The following is a 23,524-nucleotide window of genomic DNA, read 5'->3' on the forward strand; positions in this document are numbered from 1 at the left end:
GAGTAAGGAATGACCAAAGAAGTGTGGACTCCAGACAAGAAATGGTGCTGGGAGGACCCCCTAGCAAAGCCCAAGAGTGGATCTCTGGCTGAGCACATATGCCTCTGATGTGAGAGCAGCCTCCTATTTAACTAGGGAATTAAACAGGTTTCAAGTGCCTTCCATACAAAGAAGTCATCTTCTGATTCTGTGGCCAGGGTTCCCCCTCCCCCCCAAAACAAACTCACTGTTGAGTCTATTCAAATTCATAGTGACCCTGTTAGAAAGACTGAGTAGAACTGCCCTTGTGGATTTGATTTGTGAGCCAGTAACTCTTTACAGGAGGAGCAAGTCTCACCTTTGCTGAGGAGCAGGTGGTACTTTCCAACTACTGACCTTGTCATTATCAACCCAGCCAGGAACCACTATGCCACCAAGGCTCCGTGGTGACAAAGGTCAAATTGATCCTACTTCTCCTTGTTTCCTGAAACGTGGTTTCCTCATCGCCTTCCTCATCACTACATTATGGCTTCTTTGCTTTATTACAGGTAAGACTTAGAGATCCTTGCTTTTGACTTCCCAACGCACAGAGCGGAGAGAAGAGATGGTAACATCAGACTTTCGGTGTCATTCTAAAAGCAGAGGGCATGTGCATTACTCTAAGAGAAGGCAGTGAAATTTCCCCAGGACTACATAGGAGTCGAAAGCATGTGCTACACGCATTACCGTTTCTGTAGCCCATTTGCACTTAGGATCGTAACAATATCCTAGGCTAATCATAACACAGGAGAGTGAGAGTATTTGTGCAAATAGTTCATGGTTCACAGTAAGTGCTCAGGAAATCTATCTTTTGTTATTATTGATTCTAACTTTGCGATCACTCTGGAACCCTCAGCTGGTCTGTACATCTGTAAGTTAATCTCCTTGGACTCAGGCACAGAGCATCCTCGTGGATTTTACTTTTACATCGAGAGCAACTTCAGGGCCTTGAAAGATCCTGCTATCTGTATGATTCTTTTTAATCAAGTAGGATGAATAAATTAGGGAAAACAAGGAAGAATGCCTAGGTAAGTCCTCTGCTAAGATCATGCTGAGAGGTCACTGTCCTGACGTGTCTTTGAAAAATGTAGAAGAATCAGGAGATCTTGGGAAATGTCAGAGGAATGTAATAAAGTCAACTGGGAAATATGACTTTTGAAGAAAAAAGTTTAAGAAATCAAATTCTGTGGCTGTTGAAGAAAAGAAGCCCAAGATAAACTCTGCTAATGACTAATATATCTGAACAGCTTTATGTGAATGTTGGTTAACTTATAGATGGTCTCTATCTTCCCCGAGGACAAAGACGCAAGGGCAAAGCATTTGATGATAGAGATTTTGATAAAGCAGCATATGCAGTCAGTAACTATTTGTTAAAATGAGAATAGATATTGTTCAGAGCCTGAAACATTAAATGAAAATTAAATTAAAACTAAAAAATAAAAGCAAATATAAATCAAGCCCATCTAAGATCGTTTAGGGTGCTCCTGTTTTACAGTACAGAGTACATAATATGATGCTTGACGGCCATTGCCATTCTGAACTTTCAGGTCTATGATGAAGAAGCTCTCTGGAATTAGACAACGTGGGCTCGCTACTGGGTCCCAGGTTCCTCAAATGACAGAAACGCAATCATCTAACTTTCATTGTGTCTATGAGGATCCTGTGATAAAGTGCACTCTCTTCAGTTTCTAGAATCATACTCAATAGCAAACTATCTTGGTGCTACATTTTCCTCCATGAGAGTTAACATATGGGGCACGCACATCCTGTCATTATAGACAAAGCGTGCACTTGTGCATGTGGAAAAGATCCATAGATCTCAGATTCTCAAGACAGATCTGTGATCCTTATGATGTTAATTAAGGTTTTTTGTTCTGTGACTTCACATCTCATCATAGCACAGAAAGGAGACAAAGACCCCTTGGATGAGTGTACTGCCTTGAACTTTGACACGTGTGGCACGGTCATGCCCACAAACACACACATACACACACAAATACACACATACACACACAAACACACACATACACACACAAACACACATATACACACACAAACACACACAAACACACACACGGATAATGAAGCACGGTCTATGTAAAGTTTTCTCTGTATCTTGCCTATAGATAACAGCAGGCTATTTTTCTGGAATAAGGACAACAGGACATTGAATAAATACTTTTAGTTGTATGTATGGCCATCAAGGAACAATTGATTTGGAGAAGTTTGCTTATTTAACTATTGGTTTTTGTCTATCCTTAGAGGCAAATTTATATAATCACTGTTAAGTGATTAAAATACTTTTGCTTTACAAAATTTTAGACCTCACTCAAATGTCCCCACGCAAGCGAAATTATTATCATGGAAGCTAATGTCTTTTAGAAACTTCCAGTATGCTAAAACCCCGAGGGCGCTATAAGGTGACTCAACAAATTCACAGGGGAAAAATTATACTTTCTTATTATTTTATTTTACCCACAAACTTTCTGAAGCCCTTTCATATATCAAAAAAACAAAAACGCACTGTCATTGAGATGAATCCAACTCAGAGTAGAGTGGTCCTTTTGGGTTTCCAAGGCTGAAAATCTTTATGGGAGCAAAAAGCCTCATCTTACTCATAAGGGGTGGCTAGGGGATTTGAATTGCTGATCTTGTGGTTGGCTTCTCAAGGCATAACCCACTACATCACTAGGGTTCCTCCCTAATGTATAGTAATCAAATAAAAAAAAAAACTAAATCAAATTTACTTTCTAACTCTATGGATTAGCATTGATGTTATTATTTTAGGCATAGATCATAGCTTAAGTTTAAGTTTAAATCATATTTTAATCACAGGTTTATGCTATATTATTGATTCCTAACATTCCAAAAAGAAGTGAAATGAATAAAATGTTTAAATCAAATCATGATTGAATGTACATGGTACTAAACAAGCAGACAAAAATAAACAGAAACAAAACAAAACAAAACCAGACATTTGGACATGAAATGATCAGAAAATGCTCACTTTAAGCTCTCTGGATATACGATATTAGAAGTTATGTTGGTGTGAGTAGTGATACATTTCTTCTCCAAGCTAAATGAAAATAAACGATTTACATAGAACATGCCCGACTTGTGTTTAAATAGTTCAATTTATTGAGTGGTTTTCATGTGAGATCATCTGAGCCCGTGATTTTGGGAATGATCGCTTACTCTTACACTTGATCGGACTCAATGATCGCTTGCTCTTATTCTACATTCGTTGCAGTTTATAGCAGTGAGCTGCATTACACTTCTCTTTATCACACACAGTGTGTAGTTTCTGGCATTGTTATGTTTCTTAGGGGGGGGTGCTACTTTACCCCCAGTTGTTGTGGTTGTGCTCTGGCATCCAGTGGGTAGAGCTGAGAGATGTCATTCAACATCCTGAAATATTCAGGATAGCCCCCGCAGAAAAGAATTTTCTCCGATCCCAAATGTCGAGAGTGCCGGGTTGAGAAACCCTGGCCTAGAGAATGAGATGGGTGCTTTATTCTGTGAGGGTGCATTACTCAGATGTCTCAGTCTTCTCAGTTAGCTCTTCTTGTTGACTTTACCAATGACTAATAGACATGCTCACAAATGGTTTAAATGTGAATTTGCAGTGGGATCTGTTTCATCTCTTGGCCAAACTGCATGGGCCAGCCAAGTGAATGTCTCCCGCACTCTGACAGTTGACTCTGGTCATTAGGGCAGCTGCTTCAAGCCACCAGTATGCTTTCACTTGACCTTGCTTTGTGCCAGGTAGGCTTTGTGGTTTGTGGGTAGGCTATTTACGGTTGAGACCCACTTGGTTAATTTGCCACCTCTCCCCACCTTGGGGGTGCATTTAAAGCAGGAAGGCTCAGCTCCTCTTGGAATGACTACAGTATAATCTAAAATTTCAGAGTGACAAGGCAGTGAGTGTCTTATCACTCAGTTTATTTATTCGATTGTTTGTTACATGCAGCACTGATTGCTCCAGTATGAGACTTCACTTCATCAAGCTTTTATGTGGGAATGCTTTTGCCCCTCCCTGGGCATGACCTTGCTGCCCATAGAACATGACATAGAAATTTCTGTTTCCAAATGAAAAGATTTAGATCCACTTTTTGTGTAAAACAATACACCACAAGTTCCTTTATAACCCAGGTCTAACATATTAGGGCTTAATATACAAAAAACTTGAACCCAAACTCACTGCCATCAAGTCCATTATGGCTCATGGCAACCCTATAGGAAAGGACGGAAGGGCCTCTCCCAGAGGTAGAAAGGCTCACCTTTCTCCCACAGAGCGCTAGTGCTGTCAGACTCCTGATCAGCCAGCAGTCTAGCGTGTCACTCACTACACTGCTCCTTTGCTGCCTTACAAACCTCAAAGCCAAACTCACTGCCACGGACTCAAATCTGACCCCTAGAGAACCCCATAGGACAGGGCAGAGCCGCCCCTGTGGGTTTCCGAGACTGTAACTATGTGATTAGAACACTTTGTTTTTCTCTTGTGGACAGGCTGTGGCTTCAACCTGCTGGCCTTGCCTGTAGCAGCCCAAAGGCTAACCACTGGGCAACCAGGCATCCTTTTTGAGATAGAATAGCTATTCGTAAAATAGCTTCTGAAGGTCACACAGATTGCTTAACGTGTCTTATGACTGAATCTTTGTAGTATATTTTAGACACTCATTTTTGGGGGCAGGGTAGGGCCTGTGCTGAGGTGGAATTATAGCGCCTGGCATGTTGAAAGTTAAGAAATTTCAGAGCTCTGTTTTGATCATCATTGCTAATAATAACTCAACAGCTTTGCGGCACGAATCTTAATATTTGAGCGTAACTTCCAATGGAATCAGAATGTTTGCCTCTCAATAGCGGTTCTTAAGGATCTTACAGTTTACTGGGGAGATGTTTCTCTCTTTAGTCCTTCAAATTAGAAAAAAATGTGGCGCTGAGGGACTGTAGAAGGGTCTCTTGTACCGCAAGTGATTCCAGCGGCAGTGCTGTGTGGGTGGAAGGCTCTCCAGGTCCTTAATTTTAAAGTCAGGGCGAGCTGACCCTAAAGCCTGAAGCCTCAACAATGTGCCTATGTGTGGACAGGGCTGTTATTTAAATAAGAAAGAACGGGCTTGAGGAGAAGAAGAATGACCGCTACATACCTTCGATGAGAAGCGTAATTGCCAGTTATATGTCCAGAGCCATCACAACCAGGGGTGGGGCACCTACAATTAAAAATGTAAATTGGGTAATTTACTTGAAAGAAATAAAACTCTCCCAACAATTAACCTCCTTACTTATCCAAAAAGTCCATGCTATTGTTTCAGCTCTCTCCCGGAAGGACCCTAAATGGAGCTGGAAAGCCACTAGCTCCATTTGCTCTGAGATGGTGTCCATTCGACACAGCTGCCAGATACAGACCTTTGTCCTCCCCCAAAACAGTGCATCGGTCCAGAGAAAACATGAATCTCAGTCACTGTTTAGGATTCAGTAATCTCTGGAGGAGAGAGCACCTCTTGGTCAGCAGGCTATTTAAAACTCTTTTCCCTCCAGCGATGACACATTTCCCTTCTATTACTGCTACTTTCACCACAGCCAGTTTTAAAGGGGCTTGTTACTCTATCAATACAATGGAAGTCTGGATGATCCAAGGACAGATATGCAGAGTGTTCTTTGAGAGCACTCACACTCAACCTGCTAGCAGGACAAAGAGATTCCATTCCACAACATTCCCGAGCCTGGCTCACCTAACCGGTGAATTCCCACTATTTAGAATAGTTGACGCGCATCCACATTGTACCAGTGTAAGCACCCAATTAGGGAATTTCATTTGGTTTCTCATCTACTGCCTTGCTATTGCTCAAATGGGAAACACTTACTTTTAAAAAGGTTTATAATTATTACTCTCTGTATTAACTTCTTATATATGCCATTGCTTGAATAACCGGGCAGTGCTGCTAAGATCTTTTTCACTTAGTATTATTAAGAATTTTATTTAACTACTTGAGCTGCATTTAAACCCACTGTAAATGTGAAAGCTGAGGGAAATGTTTACTAAAAAACAAACAAAAAATACCCCAAACTGTTTTCTTTCCATTAAATTTGTAATTCAAAACGTAACAAGGATTCATAAGCAATGTTATCATCCCATAATAAAGCTCAATCCTATCCCATTCCTCTATCTGCAATAAATACATTCTAGTCAAGGACAAAAAACATAGTTTTAAATATTTTCACAAATATATTCTACTTCTGGGAGGTTTCAATTTACTTCCCACTTAGAAAATCACCCTTATTATTCAAAATTGAAACTAGGCTGGCACAATTGCTCTTAGATTGTGTTTCTCAAGATAAGATGATAGTGTCAATGAGATGGATGGAAAAAATAGAGTGAAATTAGACTAATTTCAGGTGTATGAATGTCAGTCCTATTTTGATCATTGGGAAATGAAATCAATCTGTTGATATTTAGAAGTTTTCTAATTCTCTTTTAGTCTGAAGGAAGGACACACTGTTTTAGATCTCCTATTTTAGAAAGTGGTATTTGCCATAGCAATTAAAGGTTTAGATTATAGCTTGGTTTTAAAGGAATTAAAATACAAAGCATAACAAAAATTGAAATAAAGGTAATAGAGAAATGTTTGCTCCTTTTGTTAATGTCATTTTAGGATATGTGGAATCAGAATTCTAAAAGTAATCTGAAGGCAGAACAGTTTGCTATTTTAAACCAAACCTACATACCGAAAATGATAATCCAAATCAGATTATTGACTTGAATTTTATTAAAGTAACAGTTGTCTACAGACACTTGCAAAAATATGTTTTTAATTATGACTGCATCCGATGTTAAGTAATTATTTTATGCCTAGTAACATATGACTAAATTTAAGTCACTGCCTTTCCAAATGACACCTCAACTGCCTGATCCATGATCCCAGAAGAATTTGAAAGCAATACAATTGTTCTATCTTTAGAGAAGTTAACTTCATGCAAGTTTCTGTTTTGAGAACTTATTAACAAGTGAGTAACATATTTGGCATCATTTTTTTCTTAAAAAATTCTTAAACTCTTCCTAATTTTGATATTCAGTGCTAATTTATTGCAAATTTACTCATAGTATGCTTGGAAATATTTTTTTAAAGAGGATTGTTTATATACTCTGCTTAAATATAAAGTGAGGTGTTATAACCAAAATTATACAAATGAAAGCTGGGCTTTACCACCTATTTAAAAAAAGAGGAAGAAAGAAAAAGGAAGCTGGGCTTTACCACCTATTTAAAAAAGAGGAAGAAAGAAAAAGGAAGATTATTAATCTTGTTTTTGTTTAGATAAGTGCCATTTAAAAATGCATGTGTTTTTGGTCATCCAAAGCCTTAAAATGACATTTATTACCATTAAATATATCCACGAGGCTTCAAAAATTTCATGGGTGTGATAAGAGTTGTATGAGCGCCCAGTAAAATGATTAAAAAATTAATGGGGAAAAATTAATTGCAAAATAGAATTTTTCCTTAAGCGTTTTAAGTCCCCATTCCAGAACTTCACTATGTTGGGAAAGAAAAAAGAAAATTTCTAGAAAGCGGGCCTTTTTAAAATGAATTTTTTTAGGGTTTGATGCTAGGTGGATGGGGTTTGAATTTGGGGTGCCACTTGTTAACTATGTGAGTTTTGGAGAAATTGTTTAAGGTTGCCAGAATCTACATTCCTCATGTCGGGCTGAAACTCATTCTCCCTGCCTTTTCTACATTATGAAGATGTTAAAGATAAATTAAGGCCTGGCTATGTCTCTTAGGAACTGCTACTTCCCCGCTCTCTCCTCTGCATTTTGAGAATTAAACACAATGATTCAGGCTTTTCATTAGCAGTCTTCTTTCTTACTCATCTGTATGGAGTTCTACATCTAAGGTTAAAATTACCGACTGCATTTGATTGCTTGCTCTCCTTTGCAAAAACCCACTTCGGCTTTCATGAAAGTAGTAGTTCGGCTTTCTCATCCTTAGGTGGTGCTTCTGGACCACACAGACATTCGAGGACTAGGTTTCAACTATTCTTTCTTTGTACAGCTCTTGGTATTCATTTTTATGTTACCATTTAGGATTCTAAGGCTTTTTAAAATTCTTAGATTTACATACAAATTCCCTAGCTTAAAGACACCTCAACATTGAAAAGTACAATTTTCTGAAGTCAATGAATGAAGACGTGATTATTCATCAAACAAAAGGCATCGTTGCCTCTCCCGAATGGAGTCAGCTCCGGGATTCTTGACAATGTGAGTGGTGTAAAATCGATTTACAAAAATTCGATTTGCATCTACCCATCTAAGAGCACATCTTTTCTATAAAGGGAGGCCCAAGTGGGATAATCAAAATCCCCTGCGGATAAAATCAGACAGTAGCATGTGCTGCACAGCTTGGGTTTTGAAATGGCAAAAGAGACTGACTGAGTTTCCATGGAAACTGCCCCCTCAACTCCATTTAAAGAAAGCACAGGCTCTTACCATGGAAGTAAATCAGGCTGCCATAGGGGAAGAATGATGTTTTAAAAGAACACTACTTATCTATTCTTATCAGTTTAATATCTGATACGTCCTCTATCCGAGGACAATATATTAAATGGATTTTTGGAGCAGGGAATTGGAATAGGAGCTTGCTCCATCCAATCCACGCATCAACCTGGTATTGCAGTACTTCCAGGAATGGTGCACCCCCCCCAAAAAAAATAAATAAATGAACACTACCAACTTAATGGTCTTCCTGGCTTTCTAATACTTCTCATGAACAATAGCACAGTCTATATTAAGTCACTACATTAAATAAGACACTTACTCTATCAATCATCTATCTATCTATCTATCTATCTATCTATCTATCTATCTATCTATCTATCTATCATCTATCTATCTATCTATCATCTACCTACCTACCTACCTTCCAATCATTACGTTTCTACTCCAAAGGTATTATTGGTGGGGGGGGGCGGGAACCCAAGCACCTGGAGAAAGTAAATGATGACTAAATCACTGCACAATCTGTCCTTGCTTCCTCGGGTATATATACTCGACACAAAACTGTTTCTGGTCCCTGGTCTCGTCTTTATGTTTGTGTTTGTCTTGGAATTAAAGTAATATCAAGAGAAAATAACTTTTGGTAGGGCATATTGCTATATAGCTAGAAAAATTGACCTTATGTAGGGTATGAAAAATGGTCATGGGAAAACCATAACAAAACATTTTAAAGTGTTTATGTAATAGGTTGATATACAGAATTCAGACAAAATGTAAAAAAAAAGGCTCATTCACAGCTTCTAGTATCTGATTTCATGGAAGTAGCCCTTTGCCACTAGGAATAGCTGCTGTTCTGTTTTTCTACTTCTAGGACATGAAAGAAACCCAAGTCTGAAGGTCACAAAGTCTCTCTGTGTCCACAATTCCCCGTTTGTTATTCGCCAGTCAGAGAAAACATTGTTTGGAATAGGACCCACCAATGTTTTGTTTACATCCATTAACAAAAACAAAGCACCGAAACTGGATAGTTGAAATGGAAATGGTTGCGTCTGCCAAGTTTGCGTTAATTATTCATAACAATACCTTCAAAGTACTTTCTCCATCTTCTATCGTCCCCCTCTCTCTCTCAAAGGGAAATGTTACTAAGATTCAAATATTAAGACATTTGAAATTATATTAAGGAAGCCCTTAAGAGTATGACTTTTCTCATGATGGGACTGTCCTTGTGGGAAGTCAATGTGCATGCTCCAGTGCATACATTCTAACAGACACTACTCAAGTGAACCTGCTTCCTATCTATTCTCTCAGACATATGGGTCAGGACATTCCTTGGGAAGTACAAGGCAGATCCAATATTGACAAAAAATTGTTGTCCAAAGATCCGCTTATACTGCCAATGAATAAACACGGCATGCCAGGCCAGCTTAATCTCTTGCCAAGTGTCTAAAGAGTAAGCTCACAACATATACATCAGGGTAGAGACTTGAAAGTCCTTGTCATGAAAAGTCAATGTTTGAATTGACTCACTGGCTATAAGAGACTGGATGATCAATTTCTCCAAGAGTGATTTATAGAAAACCAACCAACAAAACATATTTAGAAAAGACTCATGATCCCTTTTTATAGACTCACTGATTTACTTTTACAATCTTATTTATAAATACTAAAATATTACTAGCAACTATGTCTGTTATTGTCTACATCGCTAACCTAATCTAAATGAGTCAGTTATAAAAGATTGATATGCAAAGAGGTCCTGAGCTTAGTAGCTAAATTCTTCAGAAAAGATACTCAATTAAACATTTGGAATAATAATAATATTTCATAGCGATGTACTTTGTATTATTTGAAGAATTTTATGAGGAACACCTTGAACAGTGTCTTTTTTGTGTTCTTTGTCTCATGACAAATCAATCAAAAGCATTTAAGTAAAACGCAATATATAAAAATATAGATTATTTCTAAATCTTTCCAATTTAGAGAAAAATTATAAAACTGCAAAATTAGGCCATATAGCAAACTATTTTCTGAAAGTTCAAATGATTCAAACTACATGCGTATGACTCTGTCCCACTTCTATAGAAATCTCAATTCAAATTTCTCACTTCGAGATTCTAAAATATATTTCATAATTTGATTATTTTTGTCATAAATGGGACTTAATGAAGAATTGCTACAAGTACAAAATAAAGATATTTTAAAATAGAGAAATGATATATACTCATTCTTATGCACAATTCTGCAATTTTCTTCAAAATGGGCAAGAAACACCGTCACTAATAAGAAATGCACATTGCTTCTCCCCAATTTAAAAAAAAGCAAAAAAAAGTATTTCCTGGAATTCAAGGTAAGAAACATCTTTTAAAATCATCTTCTTTTCTCCCCATTTAAGATAGTCAATAATTGTCTTAGGTTTTGGAATTTAATATCAGGTATACATATTTTAGTTTTAGTCCACTTTTAAAACTTCATGGATCATACTGGAGGTTGATACCTTACTAATGGCCCTTTGCGCTGTCTTTTCCCTGCGCGGGAAGCACCCTACCTTTCCTTTCACGTACAACCTGCCCTAATCACTGGCTTGGTTTTTCTCACTGTCAAGGGTTCCTATCAGGAAACGGCCCGGGGGACATTTTTACTGACCTAAAAGTAGTGGATACCACAAGAGTACTACGGAAAACAAGACTGGATGACACGAAAGTAGCTCGCTAGGGATAGAATTTTGGTTTCTTGAAGTTCAGGTTCGGGAGTGGGCGGAGCGCTCGGCATTACACATCACTCCTTCCATTCGCTCTGGGTCTGCCTCCCTGGCCCCGGGCTCCGTGCTGCTCCCACGCAGGGCCCATTCCTTTGGAAAGTAAGCAGATCGCTCCCATTCTCCATGAAAAGGTTACAGATTATCTTCTTTTTCAATCCCTGGAAGCCTTCGTGGGTTAAGCATTGAGTGGCTAACCTCAAGGTGGGCAGTTCAAACCCACCAGCCACCTTGTGGGAGAAAGTCATGGAATCTGCTCTGTAAAGCTTTATAGCCGTTCTCCTGCGTCTCAGGAGCCTGGGTGTATTACTGAAGCACTTAGAGTTTATCCCATTCCGCTATTTTTACTTGGGAAATCAAGTGAGGAGGCTTTTGGGATGCGGCACTGAGTATATTGCAATAAAATGAAATGTATATATTTTAAAATACAAACTACACTCATGTATGTGCGCAAAATTAGATGGAAGACTTCCTTTCTGGTGCACAGAAAATGTAAACGGGAAACATCTTTCTTCTCAAAACTAAACCGACACACAAACAAGCAGCAAAACAGTATTTTAAAATGACGGCTTGGTGGCCTGGGTTCACCCAGGGGCCTGGAGGAAAGGCACGGGCACTCTTCCTGAAAGCACTGCTGTAATCGGACACACATGGCTCTGCCATGACACGGTGTCCATTCAATGACATTTGGTCTTTCTATAGTCTCTTCTTTGGGGGTGGGGGGCGGGGACTGAAATTTTGTTGCAATTGTGTGGGGTTAAATAGTTCTATGGTGCCCCCAAAGTGTATTAACCAGAGCATACATTACATTCTATAAAGTTCTTTTGGATGATCCATTTGTAATACAGTTCTCTGATAAACAGGGCTATTCCGGAGTTTAAACGTCAATGTAGAGGATAACGTGCCTGCTATCAGCATTGCGTTTTCTTGCAGCCTATGCCGCACAAAGGGCCCACCCTTCCTGCTCTGGTGGTCCACAGTCTCCCCTTGGTCTTGGGGTTGCATGCTGCATGGACCTTGCCTTTCAATGTCAGATTGTGAGGATTTAGGATAACTGGACTCCAGATAGAACCCGTGAGGAATTGTGCCCTGCTCCAGGGGCTCATTTCCTATGGAACCCTGCAAGGACCAGGTGTGGGGATTTGGGGAAACAGAAGAGGGGGCTGCTACAGTAGCTTTATTGTTCATGCTGCATGCAGGTTTTGTGTGGTGTTGGGTTTTTCCTTTTTTAACATCATGCAGTCTATTAATGTTCAATTAAGAGTTTTTGGTGTTAAGCATGTCCAGGGGGTGGAAACCTAACTCAAACCCCCTCGTTGCCAACACTGTGAACTGCTGTTCCGCTGAATGGCCTCCCAGATACATCCAGCAAATAGGCTCCTGTCCAGTGTGGCAGAACGTACCTAGCACATCCTGACGTCCCATTCATTTAACGGGATGTGTCCATGGGGAACTGCTGCCAGAGCACATGCACGTCCCAGCAGCAGTGAAGGCAGCTAAACAAGAAGCTGGGACAGCTGGAGCCCGTATTGGAATTGGACTTGAAGGACCCATGCAAAAAAAAAAAAATACAAAAGGTGACCAGTGCAGCTGACTCAAGGTAACAGAAACCACCATTCCTAATCTCTCGTCTGCAGTTTGACAGGTGAATTACATTAAGGGGCCTTTCCACATTCGACAACGACTCTCATAATGCAGGTGGGGCTTCAATGGTGACATGCAAATAAATCTTGTACAGGGCTCAACGGCAGGGTTCTGGGGACAAAATGAAGTACTCACCTTTAGTTGATTAAATTGAACTCTAAAGCAGGCCATATCATTTATATGTAGCGAAAAACAAAATCTTAAAGGTCTTTTATGCATATTGTTGTAGGGAATTGCTTTCTGGTCATGGGAAGAGGATTCAGACGTCTACGAAGGAGGGCTTCTAGTTTATTCTTAAAACAGTCATCAAATGATCCAGCAATGTTTTCACAAATGTTCCTTGCCTCCGAGGATGAAAAAGCATTTGTGACCATATCCAATTGGCCTTTCATGGTAAGCAGTAGAACATCAAATGATGAGTCGCTTGCTGTTGAAGCTTATTGATTTGGATGGGGACAGAAATGGGGGAAGGGAAAGGAGATTCTTTGCCGGGATTCTTGGTTTAAGAACGCCAATTTCCTCACCACCAGGGACCAATTGGATTGCATTTGAGACCACCAATCTACCACAACCACAATGACTACTCTCACTGCTACCATAACCACCAATCACAGGCATGCACACATACATTTATGCTTCAAAGTTAGAAGGCAAAAAGTGAAATGTTAGGTGTGGTGAGATAAGTAGAACAGTTCCTACACAGCCTTAAGACACGGAAGCCCAGAGTGATTAGAACCCATTCTGCTGGCTTAGACATAAACAGTTGTGTGAGCCTTTGACTGCACGAGTCCTGCATGGCTGGTGACTTTTAAGGTAATGAAAGCTCGCAGTGACACTGATATTTAGTTCCATTTCCCTTCCGCAGATGGTTTAAGATGACATCTAAGTTCCATGCAGAATGAAGTTCATATAATGTTAGAGCAATTCTAAGCTAGTCCATTTGAGAGGCCTGTAGGATGGGCTGGCTTTCTGGGAGAGAAGCAAGGAGGGGCCCCAAGCCCTTTCAGGGGAGAGTTGCCACAACCTTTGCTTTTTAGGGTAATTGTTCCTATCTGACTTTTTTTAAACTTTAATTTTTCTGTCTGCTTTTTCTAGGTTTTTCAGATTTGTGGATCTTTTATTTTTTCAAAACCTCTGTTTTCTCTCTAATTAGGAGACATAGAATGTATACTCACTCCTTTTTGCAACCTGGAATTTTCTTTTTTCTTATGTTTTTTTTAATAATTTCTTTTTTCCTATTCCTCCTAATGCTCACACCTGTCACTGTTTGCTTGTTTATGTCTCTGATTTTTAAACTTTTTTCCCAGTTATTTTTCTCCTTTTTTCAGTCCCTCACTTAAGAAATGGAATTCTAGCATGTCCTCCCTCCTTTTTAAGCATCTACCTCTGCCTCCTCCCCCTTGTCATGCATTGTGTGTGTGCATGAAATTTGCAAATAATTTTACAGACTCTTAGTTTTGGAAGATGTTTAAAAATCAGTGGATTGAATATACTTATTTCACAGTGAAGGGAATGGACTCAGTGTCGTGTGACCCGAGGAGGGAAAAATCCACGGTTAACCCAGAAATCTGTCATTCCCTGTGTGGTACTTTTTAACTTGACTACACATTTCAAATATCCCCTTCTTTCAGTAGTTCCCATAAGTCTGTGGATCTATGGTATTAACTATCCTTCACCTTAAGAACAGCTTCATTTACTTTAAAATCACAAGCAATTCATTATTTTTTCTATGCTCGCAGTCTTTAGTAAAAGTTTAATCCATGTGATCTTCCCAATAGCTTATAAAAGTGGAGAGTGAAGGAGATGGTAAGGAGAGTGGAACAAAAGCATGTTAGATGTTTTTATCAAGGGTACAGGCATAAGCACCTTCTAAAAATCAGATTATCCATGATTGTTTTCTTCAGTTAATTACCTAGAAGGCAAGCAAGTCCGAAGAGTCACAACACCAAAAGCTAGTCTTTGGGGGTTGGTTTAGTGCTGTGTGCTGGTTCTAGAATTAGTAAACTCAGTTCCGCTCAGGAAAAGATGAGGGTTAGCCAGAGAGTATTCTGGGAAAAGGAGCCGAGTACAAAGGAGCCACATAAAGAGATTGGGAAGGAAGGGAGAAAAGAGGCCCGGAGAAAAAATTTGGACACTCTGTATCCAAATGATCCTTGTGATGGTGTGACGCCATGCAAGGTCAGGGGTGTGAAAGATGCTGAGACAGACGCTTGGTCTCCCATGCTAAAGCGCAGTCTGTGGAGATCTGCATGGAGGGTTGAGACACAGGAAAGATTCTACTTGTTCTGTGGGTCTCAGTGCCACTGCTCTGAACACACACACAAACACACACACACACACACACACACACACACACGCCTGAGCTTATGATATATGATCTTGGAAAACCAAGTATGGAAAATGTTCTTTTGCCAGCCTGGGTTGATGTGGACACATGATGGTGGCTACTTTTAAGTTTTTGCTTGCAATAGCCATTGAAATCATAAGCAAACGAGGCATAAAAGCATGCTAAATCAACTTTGGATATCTGCTAGAAAAGTAGGAAATCTGCCATCTGGGATTTATTTAATGAGTAATTTGGGGAAAATGAAAAGGTAAAAGATATTCCAGGGAGTGGGAAGCGGGGAGGGAGGGGGAAAATGAGGAGCTGAGACCAAGGGCTTAAGTGGAGAGCAAGTATTTTGAGGATGATGAGGGCAACGAATGTACAAACGTGTTTGACACAATTGATGTCTGTATGGGTTGTGATAATTGTTGCGTGAGCCCTCAATAAAATGATTAAAAGATAATCTTCCTAAAGCACAGCCCATGCAAACTGTGGGGAAGCAAGTGGCCGAGGAGACTGAAGTCAGACAGGACTTCCCAAGTTGGGATATTCATTTGGATGGCCCTTGTGTCCTATGTCTAAGTTGCACAACGATGAAAGAAAAGTATATGTACACCACATCGCAAATGTCCTCAATTCTGAGCTCTCACGTCGTAAGAGTGAAGAAGTAGCATGATCCACAGGATGGTAAGAAGGACCTCAACTAAGTCATTTTAGGAGAAAGCAAGTAAAACCATTTAAGGATATGTACCTTGGAGAAAAGAAGACGCAAGACAAACAAAACCATGGTCTGAGCATTTCTGAGATACTGTTTTGGAGGATGAGATTTTGTTCTCATATTGACAAGCCTCCAGGGGGCTCACTTTCCGGACAAATGTTTTAACAGGACAGCTGGTCAGAGAGAGCATGGCTGTCCTGGAGGTCGGGAGCTCTCCACCACCAGAAGCGTACAAGACCACAATTGATGGCAGCTAAGGAGCGTGGGGGACAGCAAGGTGGGAGCGTTAACTCTGTGCCTGCCGAAGCTAAGGTCCCCGGGGTGAGGTCCCCAGAGTCAGGGGGCAAAGCTCATCCCTGTAGCCGCTGGAAACGTTGTGGCATTTCCTAAGGAAACGTTGTGGCATTTCCGGGTAGTTTAATCCTCATGGGAAGAGGACTTTTATCACGGGCTCCTTCTTGTAACAAGGCCCCGAAAGACGAGGCAAGTCAAGGCCCTTGTCTCAGTGGCCATGCCTTCTAAAGTGAATCTTCAGCATAATTGTCACTGTTTTCTTGAGTGACAAATCTCATTCCTATAAAGAATCTGGAAATAGTGCTGATCTCCCTCTAAACGTCACCCTGTAAGATCAGACTTCTCCCTCTCCATGAACTCCAGCAAGCTAATAATTCTTGCATTTCTTTCCGGCACCTTTGCCATCCTGATCGCTTTCCTATTGCTTAAAAGATGGTCTTTGTTCAGCTACGTTTTTCTGACCATGCCCTTCCAGGGGGATGGGCTGGCTGCTCTTGCTCCTGATGCGCACATTAGCACACATAACCTGACGAACTCTTCCATGCTTATGCATTTGCTACAATTCAGGCTCCTGGCTGACAGTTCTCCGATGGTGGCAGAACCTGGCCCATTCCTCATGCTAAAGGGATGCTCAATTGCTTGCTGAGAGGACAAGTGGATACAGATGTTTACGGTTTTATTTCCCGCCTTACAACCTGGAACACAGCAGCTGCTTCTTGAAGTGGTTATTGTCGTCTTCAATGGTCTTCTTTGAATCAGTTGTAGATTAGCAAGTTATGTAGCCAACTCTGGTGTAAAGTAAAAGTAGACGGAATGGTTTAGTGCATGTTTAAGTTCCTTCTTAATTCTCAAGTAGGCTTCAGTTAGGTCGGAAGATTGCCACGCTGTGTCCCCTGCAGTTGGGGTTTTAGTCGGTTTAAAAAAGCCCAGGGCTCTCTTTCTGGCAGGAGTCAAGGAGCTAGATTTTTCTCTTGTTGGATTCCTGCCATTGCAGCTGCTGCCCCAGACCACATGCTGCTGCCCCTGCCAAGCACTGAAGGATTTTATTTTTTTTGGGGGGTACCTCTTGACCACTGAGACAGCAGCTACCTGTTGGGTAACTGGAAATATTTCTGTGTGGGCTCCCACAGAGCTAAGTTGCTAGTATTTCCTAAGTGTGCGTGTGTTGAGGTCTCAGTTGGGAACAGGAAGTCTCAACACTTGCTCGGGAAGGTGCAAGCAAAGGTGAATCTATCAGTAAGGTGGCACGCTGCACCCGCTCACCTCTGTGGAGCAGTTCTTCCCTCCTGCACGTGCGGTGAAGGTGGAGCTTCGAAGCTGGGGTGCACAGGAGTGCATTCAGGGAACACTGGTTCCAGTTTGCCCAGCCGGTGTCCAATCGAAGCTCTGCCATGAACTAAGCATACAGCACGGCACCTTTCTGAGCCTTAGTAAGGCTGTTGAAATTCTAGCTCATTACACAGAGGCATGCATGATTCCATTGTTGTTATTTGCTGCCTAATTTTGGCCCCCAAGTCATGCATATCCCACGTAAGACAGGACCGTATCCTTGAGCTCCGCAGGGTTCCCATTGGCTGACCTTGTGGAAAGTAGATCACCTGGTCTTCTTTTCTAGCCTGGAAGCTCCACTGACACCTGGCTAGCATTGCCGCAACAAAGCAAGACTCCACTGCCAGCCTGGGGGTGGCTGCCCATGAGGGGCAGGGACTAGGAATCAAACCAGGGTCTCCCGTGTGGAAGGTGAGGATGCCACCAGTGGGCCATCATTGGATGGGGGCTGGGAATGCTGTCATAGTATTTAGTACGGCTACCTAACACGTACTGAATTCGTACTATTCAAGGCACGTACGTGACCCGGATGTTTCCAGCATTAGAGTCAATGCTCATTAGATGCTTGGAACACATTAGGCAACATTCCTACAGCTTTGCTTGGGCTACGTCAAGAACACTTCAGTCCCCTGAGGAAGCTTCTACTGCTTTCCTCCCTAGTTTGCAGATGAAGCAGGCCCGGAGATGTAAAGTAAGTTACCCAAGGGAGTGGGTGGCAAAGCTAGGATTTGAATTCAAGTTACCCAGCTCTATTATCCGTGTGCTAAAGCACACTGCTCTCTTGCTTGTCAGATCTCTATCTCTATCTATTTGTAGCAGGTACAGAGCACAAAACATGAAAGGAACATGTCAGGCGGAGAAATGGCTTGATGTCAACAGGCAGGAGAGGGCAGACCGGGATGCCGCATTGAGGAGAAGGACAATGAATAAATGTGAAGTTGAAGGCTTTTTAAAGCATCTGACAAGGACCAAATCTTCATAAATTAAAAAAAAAGTAACATTCTTCTGGTGGCGAGATCACTGGGGCATCGCGAAGGGGCAAGGAATGAGAGGCTACCACAGATGTGCGTGGCCCGTTTCATTGTGCTTGCTCAAGCTTTCCTGGTTCTCCAAGGACAATGCGGTCAGAGACTGAGGCGGTGAAGAGAATGGTCCCTGTCCATGCACAGAAGCGTCACTGGATAAAGAAGAAAGGGAGAGCGCAGGACAGCCTTGCCTTATGAAGACCCTGGGTAAAGTCGCTTGTGAAGTGTTTGCAGCAGTGGGCAGTGCAGTTCTGAGCTGTGCTTTGGGAGGCCACACACTCTGTCTGCCTGCTCCTGAGGCTGCTTTGCCTTGACTCACAGCCCCCCAGCCCCGGAGCTGCATGCTCCTTCTGCTTCCACCTAGCTTTGGGGAGTCACATTAGGGGTTTGGGTCAAATATCCGTAAGGGTTTTCTGAACTAGCAATGATCAGTTTGAGACAAAAAGACATTATAATTTATGTGGGGAGAGAAAAGATATAATAGAAGTGTATAAAATATATAATAGGAGTCAGTCACAGAGTGGCTGTGATCATCAAGGCCACAGGAGCTCAGTGGAATCCTTGGCTTATGTTACTACTTTTCCTTGTGAGCAAGGAGGCATGGTAAGTCACATGGCCTGGCCTGCGGTTCCTGCTCAATCCCGGACACTGACAGCATGGCAGCTGTAGGCAATAAAATGCTGGTGATTAAAGGTGGATCTGCTCGTTAATTCAAATATTCAAATTCAGGTCATTGTTAACACATTGCCATTAATATGTATACTCAATAATTTCCAAATAAAAGGATATGTATTTGAATCTGATAAGCATTGAAATGTAAATATGAACAATGCCTATTTCCTGGAACTTTCATGCAAAGCAAATCGGCTGATATGTCTTAAAAAATAGCTTTAAAATGCGGCTGCCACACACGTGTTTTAATAGAAATTTCACTTGCCTAGCACCAAAAATACATTTCTTAAGAAAAAGAATGACATTTTTAAATGGTTTTTGTTACATAAGTAATAAAAGAATAATGAAGATAATTTAATAGAGAATGGAAGTAGAGAGCAAAAACCTTCAAAATTGGGAAATATTCTAGAGGGCAAGAAGCTTGCCATCATTTGAAATTTTCATATCTTCTTAGCAACTGCTGGCAACAAGTCTTTTTTTTTTTTAAATGCAACAAGTCTTTGGAGCCCCAGCTCTTCCTCCCAGAAGGCAGGGCAGGCCTGGGAGGAAGCTCTCTGCAGGCTTGCGAGGGTGGAGAGACGAGTCTGCACCCTCATCTCCTACATTCATTTACCTGTGGCACTCACTACTGGGCCTACCCTGGAAGTAGGAGTGGGAGGCAGAATGAGAAAGTGAGTTGCCATAGTGACATGGTTGCAATGCACCCCCATCCCTTTCCCTTCACTGAGCAGGACCATTTTATAATGCACATGGCAAAAAAAAAAAAAAAAGGTTTGATTATTAGTTGCTGAGCTGCTGGGAGCAGAGAGCTGAGCTGGGAGAGCCACCACAAGGATTGCTGAGCTGGTCCAGTTTAGTGAGGGGCAAGGTAAAGGCCCTTCAGTTTGGCTTGGAGAGTCAGCGTCACTGATTTCTTAACCAGGAGCAAACAGTACAAATTGAGCTCAGGAACCATGTAGATATACACAAGCCAAGGCTGTCTGCTGGCCTGGAGTCCACGGGGGGAGATCCTCAGTGCCATTTATTCAGCGCTGTGTCAGCATTTGTGTACGTGTGTCTCAAAGTACAGATGACAACCGTGTACTTGCTGCACATTTCCTTTCTACATGCTAGTGTACCCAAAACCACCAACTCAAACCCAGGGCCGTGGAGTCGATGTTGACTCATAACAACCCTCTGTGGATTTCTGAGACTGATTTTATAGGAGTAGAAAGCCCAGTCTTCCTCACGAGGAGCTGCTAGTGGTTCCAAACTGCCAACCAGGAGGATTGCAGCCCACCATGGAACCACTGTACCACCAGGGCTCCTGGAGTGGACCGAGATGAGGCATAATCGCCTGCAGTTTTGTGGTCGGAGTCTATAGTATGAGTGCCCTGTGCATTTTACCTTTGAGATTGGGCCTATGGGAAAGAGGGCGGAGATGAAGCCATACGACCTGATATTTAAGATCCAGTCCTCTCACTAGCTCCTTGCATGACTTAACTTTTCAGTAAAATAGTGGGTGGGGTAGGCATGTTTCTTAACTCTTCAGTGTTACGGTGTGTGTGTGGTCTCTATAGAAAAGATAAAATGTTGAGCCGTAGGCTCAAAGACAAACATTCTGCTAAGGGAAAAAGTGTTCTGCTTTACTGATGTCAGGATTAATAGCACGACCCAAGCCAAACAAACTCACTACCGTGGAGTCTACACAAATTCATGGTTACCCTATAGGTTAGAGAGGGCTGTCCCACTGAGTTTCTGAGGCTGCAGATCTTTACAGGGTTGAGACACGTGGAAATGGACTCAACAGCACTGAATAAGATCCTCCCATCTGGTACAGCTGTATATTTTCCCATGCACGCACGCGTGCATGCACACACACGCTCCAGCAACACGGTGTTTTCTCTTTCTCACTGTGCCAACAGAGGAGGCTGCATCTCCTTTACTTGTTCACTTTGGCCCAGACAGAGCCTCATTGTAGAAAATGAAGGAGAATGATATTTCTTAAGGAGCCAGGGCACTGGCCATCATCTTATGTCCTAGACAAGACTAAGACAAGTGAAATCCGTGGTGAATTCTGTTTCATTCTGTTTCATGTTGAATTCTGAAAGGGATATTTTTACTGACAGATGAGCTTTTTAAAAAAGGAGCCCTGGTGGTGTGGTGGATTATATAGTGTTGGGACTAACCACAGGGTCCATAGTTAGAACCCACAGCCTATGAGAAAAAGATGATGCTTTCTACTCCCATAAAGAGTTACACAATCTTGGAAATCCACAGGGGCAGTTCACCTCCATCCCGTAGGGTCACCATGAGACAGAATTGACTTGATGGCAGTGAATTAGGATTTTATGAGGGTTTTTTAGTTGCTCTTGTTTCTAATAGCCCACTATTATTGATTCACTATTGATCACAGCCTACTGCAAATTCAAAATGCTAATGAATAACTTTTTCATTTCTAGTTATTAAATATTGGGTTGAAATATTGTCCTTGTGAAAGACAAGTTTTAAATCTTAGTTGAAGCACAATTCTTCTTTTTAAAAACCACAGGTCTCTCAGAGCACCGTTTTCAGAGTTCACTGGCATAGCTTCTTGTTTGGGGAAAAAATTTCAAGTGTGTAGAAACTCATTTCCTCAAACCAATTACCTGGTTTTGGGCTTATCATATTTTCTCCACTGAGCGGACTGCCTTTTTCACCCTGCCCTCTGTTGGAGAAGCTACCCTAAATGCTTTGGAGGCTTACGAAGTCTCCATAAGAGGACAAGCAAAGGGCAGGAAATGAATCGAACACAGAACTAACAGATGTAGCATTACTGAGCAATGACACAATCTGTTTATGAATACCACATCGGTATTGGAATCTTCTTGGTTTCTGGAATCTGTTAACATATTTTCCCCAATGTGTGTAATCAGGCTTCAGAAATAAAAAAAATTATTTTCATGGATTAAAATCAAAATGCCAACCATTTCAGATGAAGTGAAAATCAAAATGTGCTTTCATGAGATCTCAAGGTAAGGACGCTAGATTAGGTGTCAAATGTTTTACTACTACTGATGTGGCTTTGCAGTATTAGGAGAGTCGCTCGACATCGCCCTCGCTAAGTGCCTTTGCCCTTAGAATGGGGGGAACAGTCAGCTCTCTTTTTCTCTGTGCTCTAAGCAGGGCGCATGGATTTACCTGGTGATATACATATGTTCAGATGCTAACTAAAAGTTTGGGGCTTGACTCTCTCCAGAGGTATCTCAGAAGACAGTCCTGGTCAAAGAAAGAAAGCCCTGGTCATTACTTCTGAACACCCAGCCAGCGAACATTCTCAGGTGCAGTGTGTTCCGACACAGAGGTGGTCAGGGCGAGTTAGAGCGAACGTGACGAGCGCTGTGTTTCTGTCTCAATTGCGACGCATGCGCCCCTCTTCTCTTCAGCTGCTTCTACTCTGAGACGGCTGTGGTCGCCATGAGTCAGGGTTGACTTGATGACAGCATTTTTATTCTCCGTCACAGTGCGTGCACCCCTCTTCTCTTCAATTGTGGTCTCAGTGGGGTCTTAGACATGCTTTCTTTTGAACCCCTCAAAGGTTCGGACAGGTTGAGGGGCAAAGCACGGGGACGTTCTATATGAGAACTCTGATATCCAGAAAGTTTCACTCACTTGCTTAATGCCGCAAAACTAGAAAATGTAAAGGATCCGAACGAAGATTCTCCTACTCGGAATCCGGCTCCTCCCTTGCTTCACTAGATACACTAAGTGCACGTGGCTGACCTTGCACCTTCGCTGGGCTGCGGAACCCTGACGGAGGTTTCCATGTGCTGCAGGCTCCGGCAGGAAGGAAATGCTTGCCTCCGTAGTGCTGAATAAATCGGTGGTATGAATCAAATGAAAATAACTCCAGGGATGCCAAGAAGATAGTGCTAATACCCATAAGAGAGCTGCAGATTTAAACAACGATCGTTACTACTAATAGTCGAAAGGACATCAAAGTCGTCCAGAAGCTGAAATGAAGGTCATCCCTGATACATGAATATGGGTATAAGCTATTCATAAATGAATTCCGCCTCAAACAGTATAAATTGTGATGCATGAAACATCAAGGTGAGATTAGAAGCCATCATGCAGGTAGACCTGGTATGTCACCAAGAGAGTTGAAATCAGATAGGTAGGATAGGAGACTGAAGAAGTGAGGGGCCTGGTCTTGCTTAGAATATATGAAAGGTGGGAAACACAAAAGGAAGGGTTCTTCATGCCTCTTGCACGATCCACAACGACTCTGACCCAC

General features: G+C 41.6%; 1 protein-coding gene and 1 pseudogene across 5 annotated transcripts in view; one reads left to right on the forward strand and one right to left on the reverse strand.

Moving 5' to 3' along the window:
* MYT1L (myelin transcription factor 1 like) overlaps positions 1–23,524 on the reverse strand; it is a 286,534-nt gene that overhangs the window by 76,795 nt on the left and 186,215 nt on the right. For all 5 annotated transcript variants that reach the window (XM_075555669.1, XM_075555668.1, XM_075555667.1 and 2 more), the window contains exon 15: positions 5,166–5,228. In XM_075555669.1, coding sequence (XP_075411784.1) covers positions 5,166–5,228 — 63 coding nt within the window. The remainder of the gene's footprint in view (positions 1–5,165; positions 5,229–23,524) is intronic.
* Positions 8,537–8,712, forward strand: LOC142455645 (U2 spliceosomal RNA; annotated as a pseudogene).

Source organism: Tenrec ecaudatus, chromosome 8 (assembly GCF_050624435.1).
Source record: "Tenrec ecaudatus isolate mTenEca1 chromosome 8, mTenEca1.hap1, whole genome shotgun sequence".
Lineage (NCBI taxonomy): Eukaryota > Metazoa > Chordata > Mammalia > Afrosoricida > Tenrecidae > Tenrec > Tenrec ecaudatus.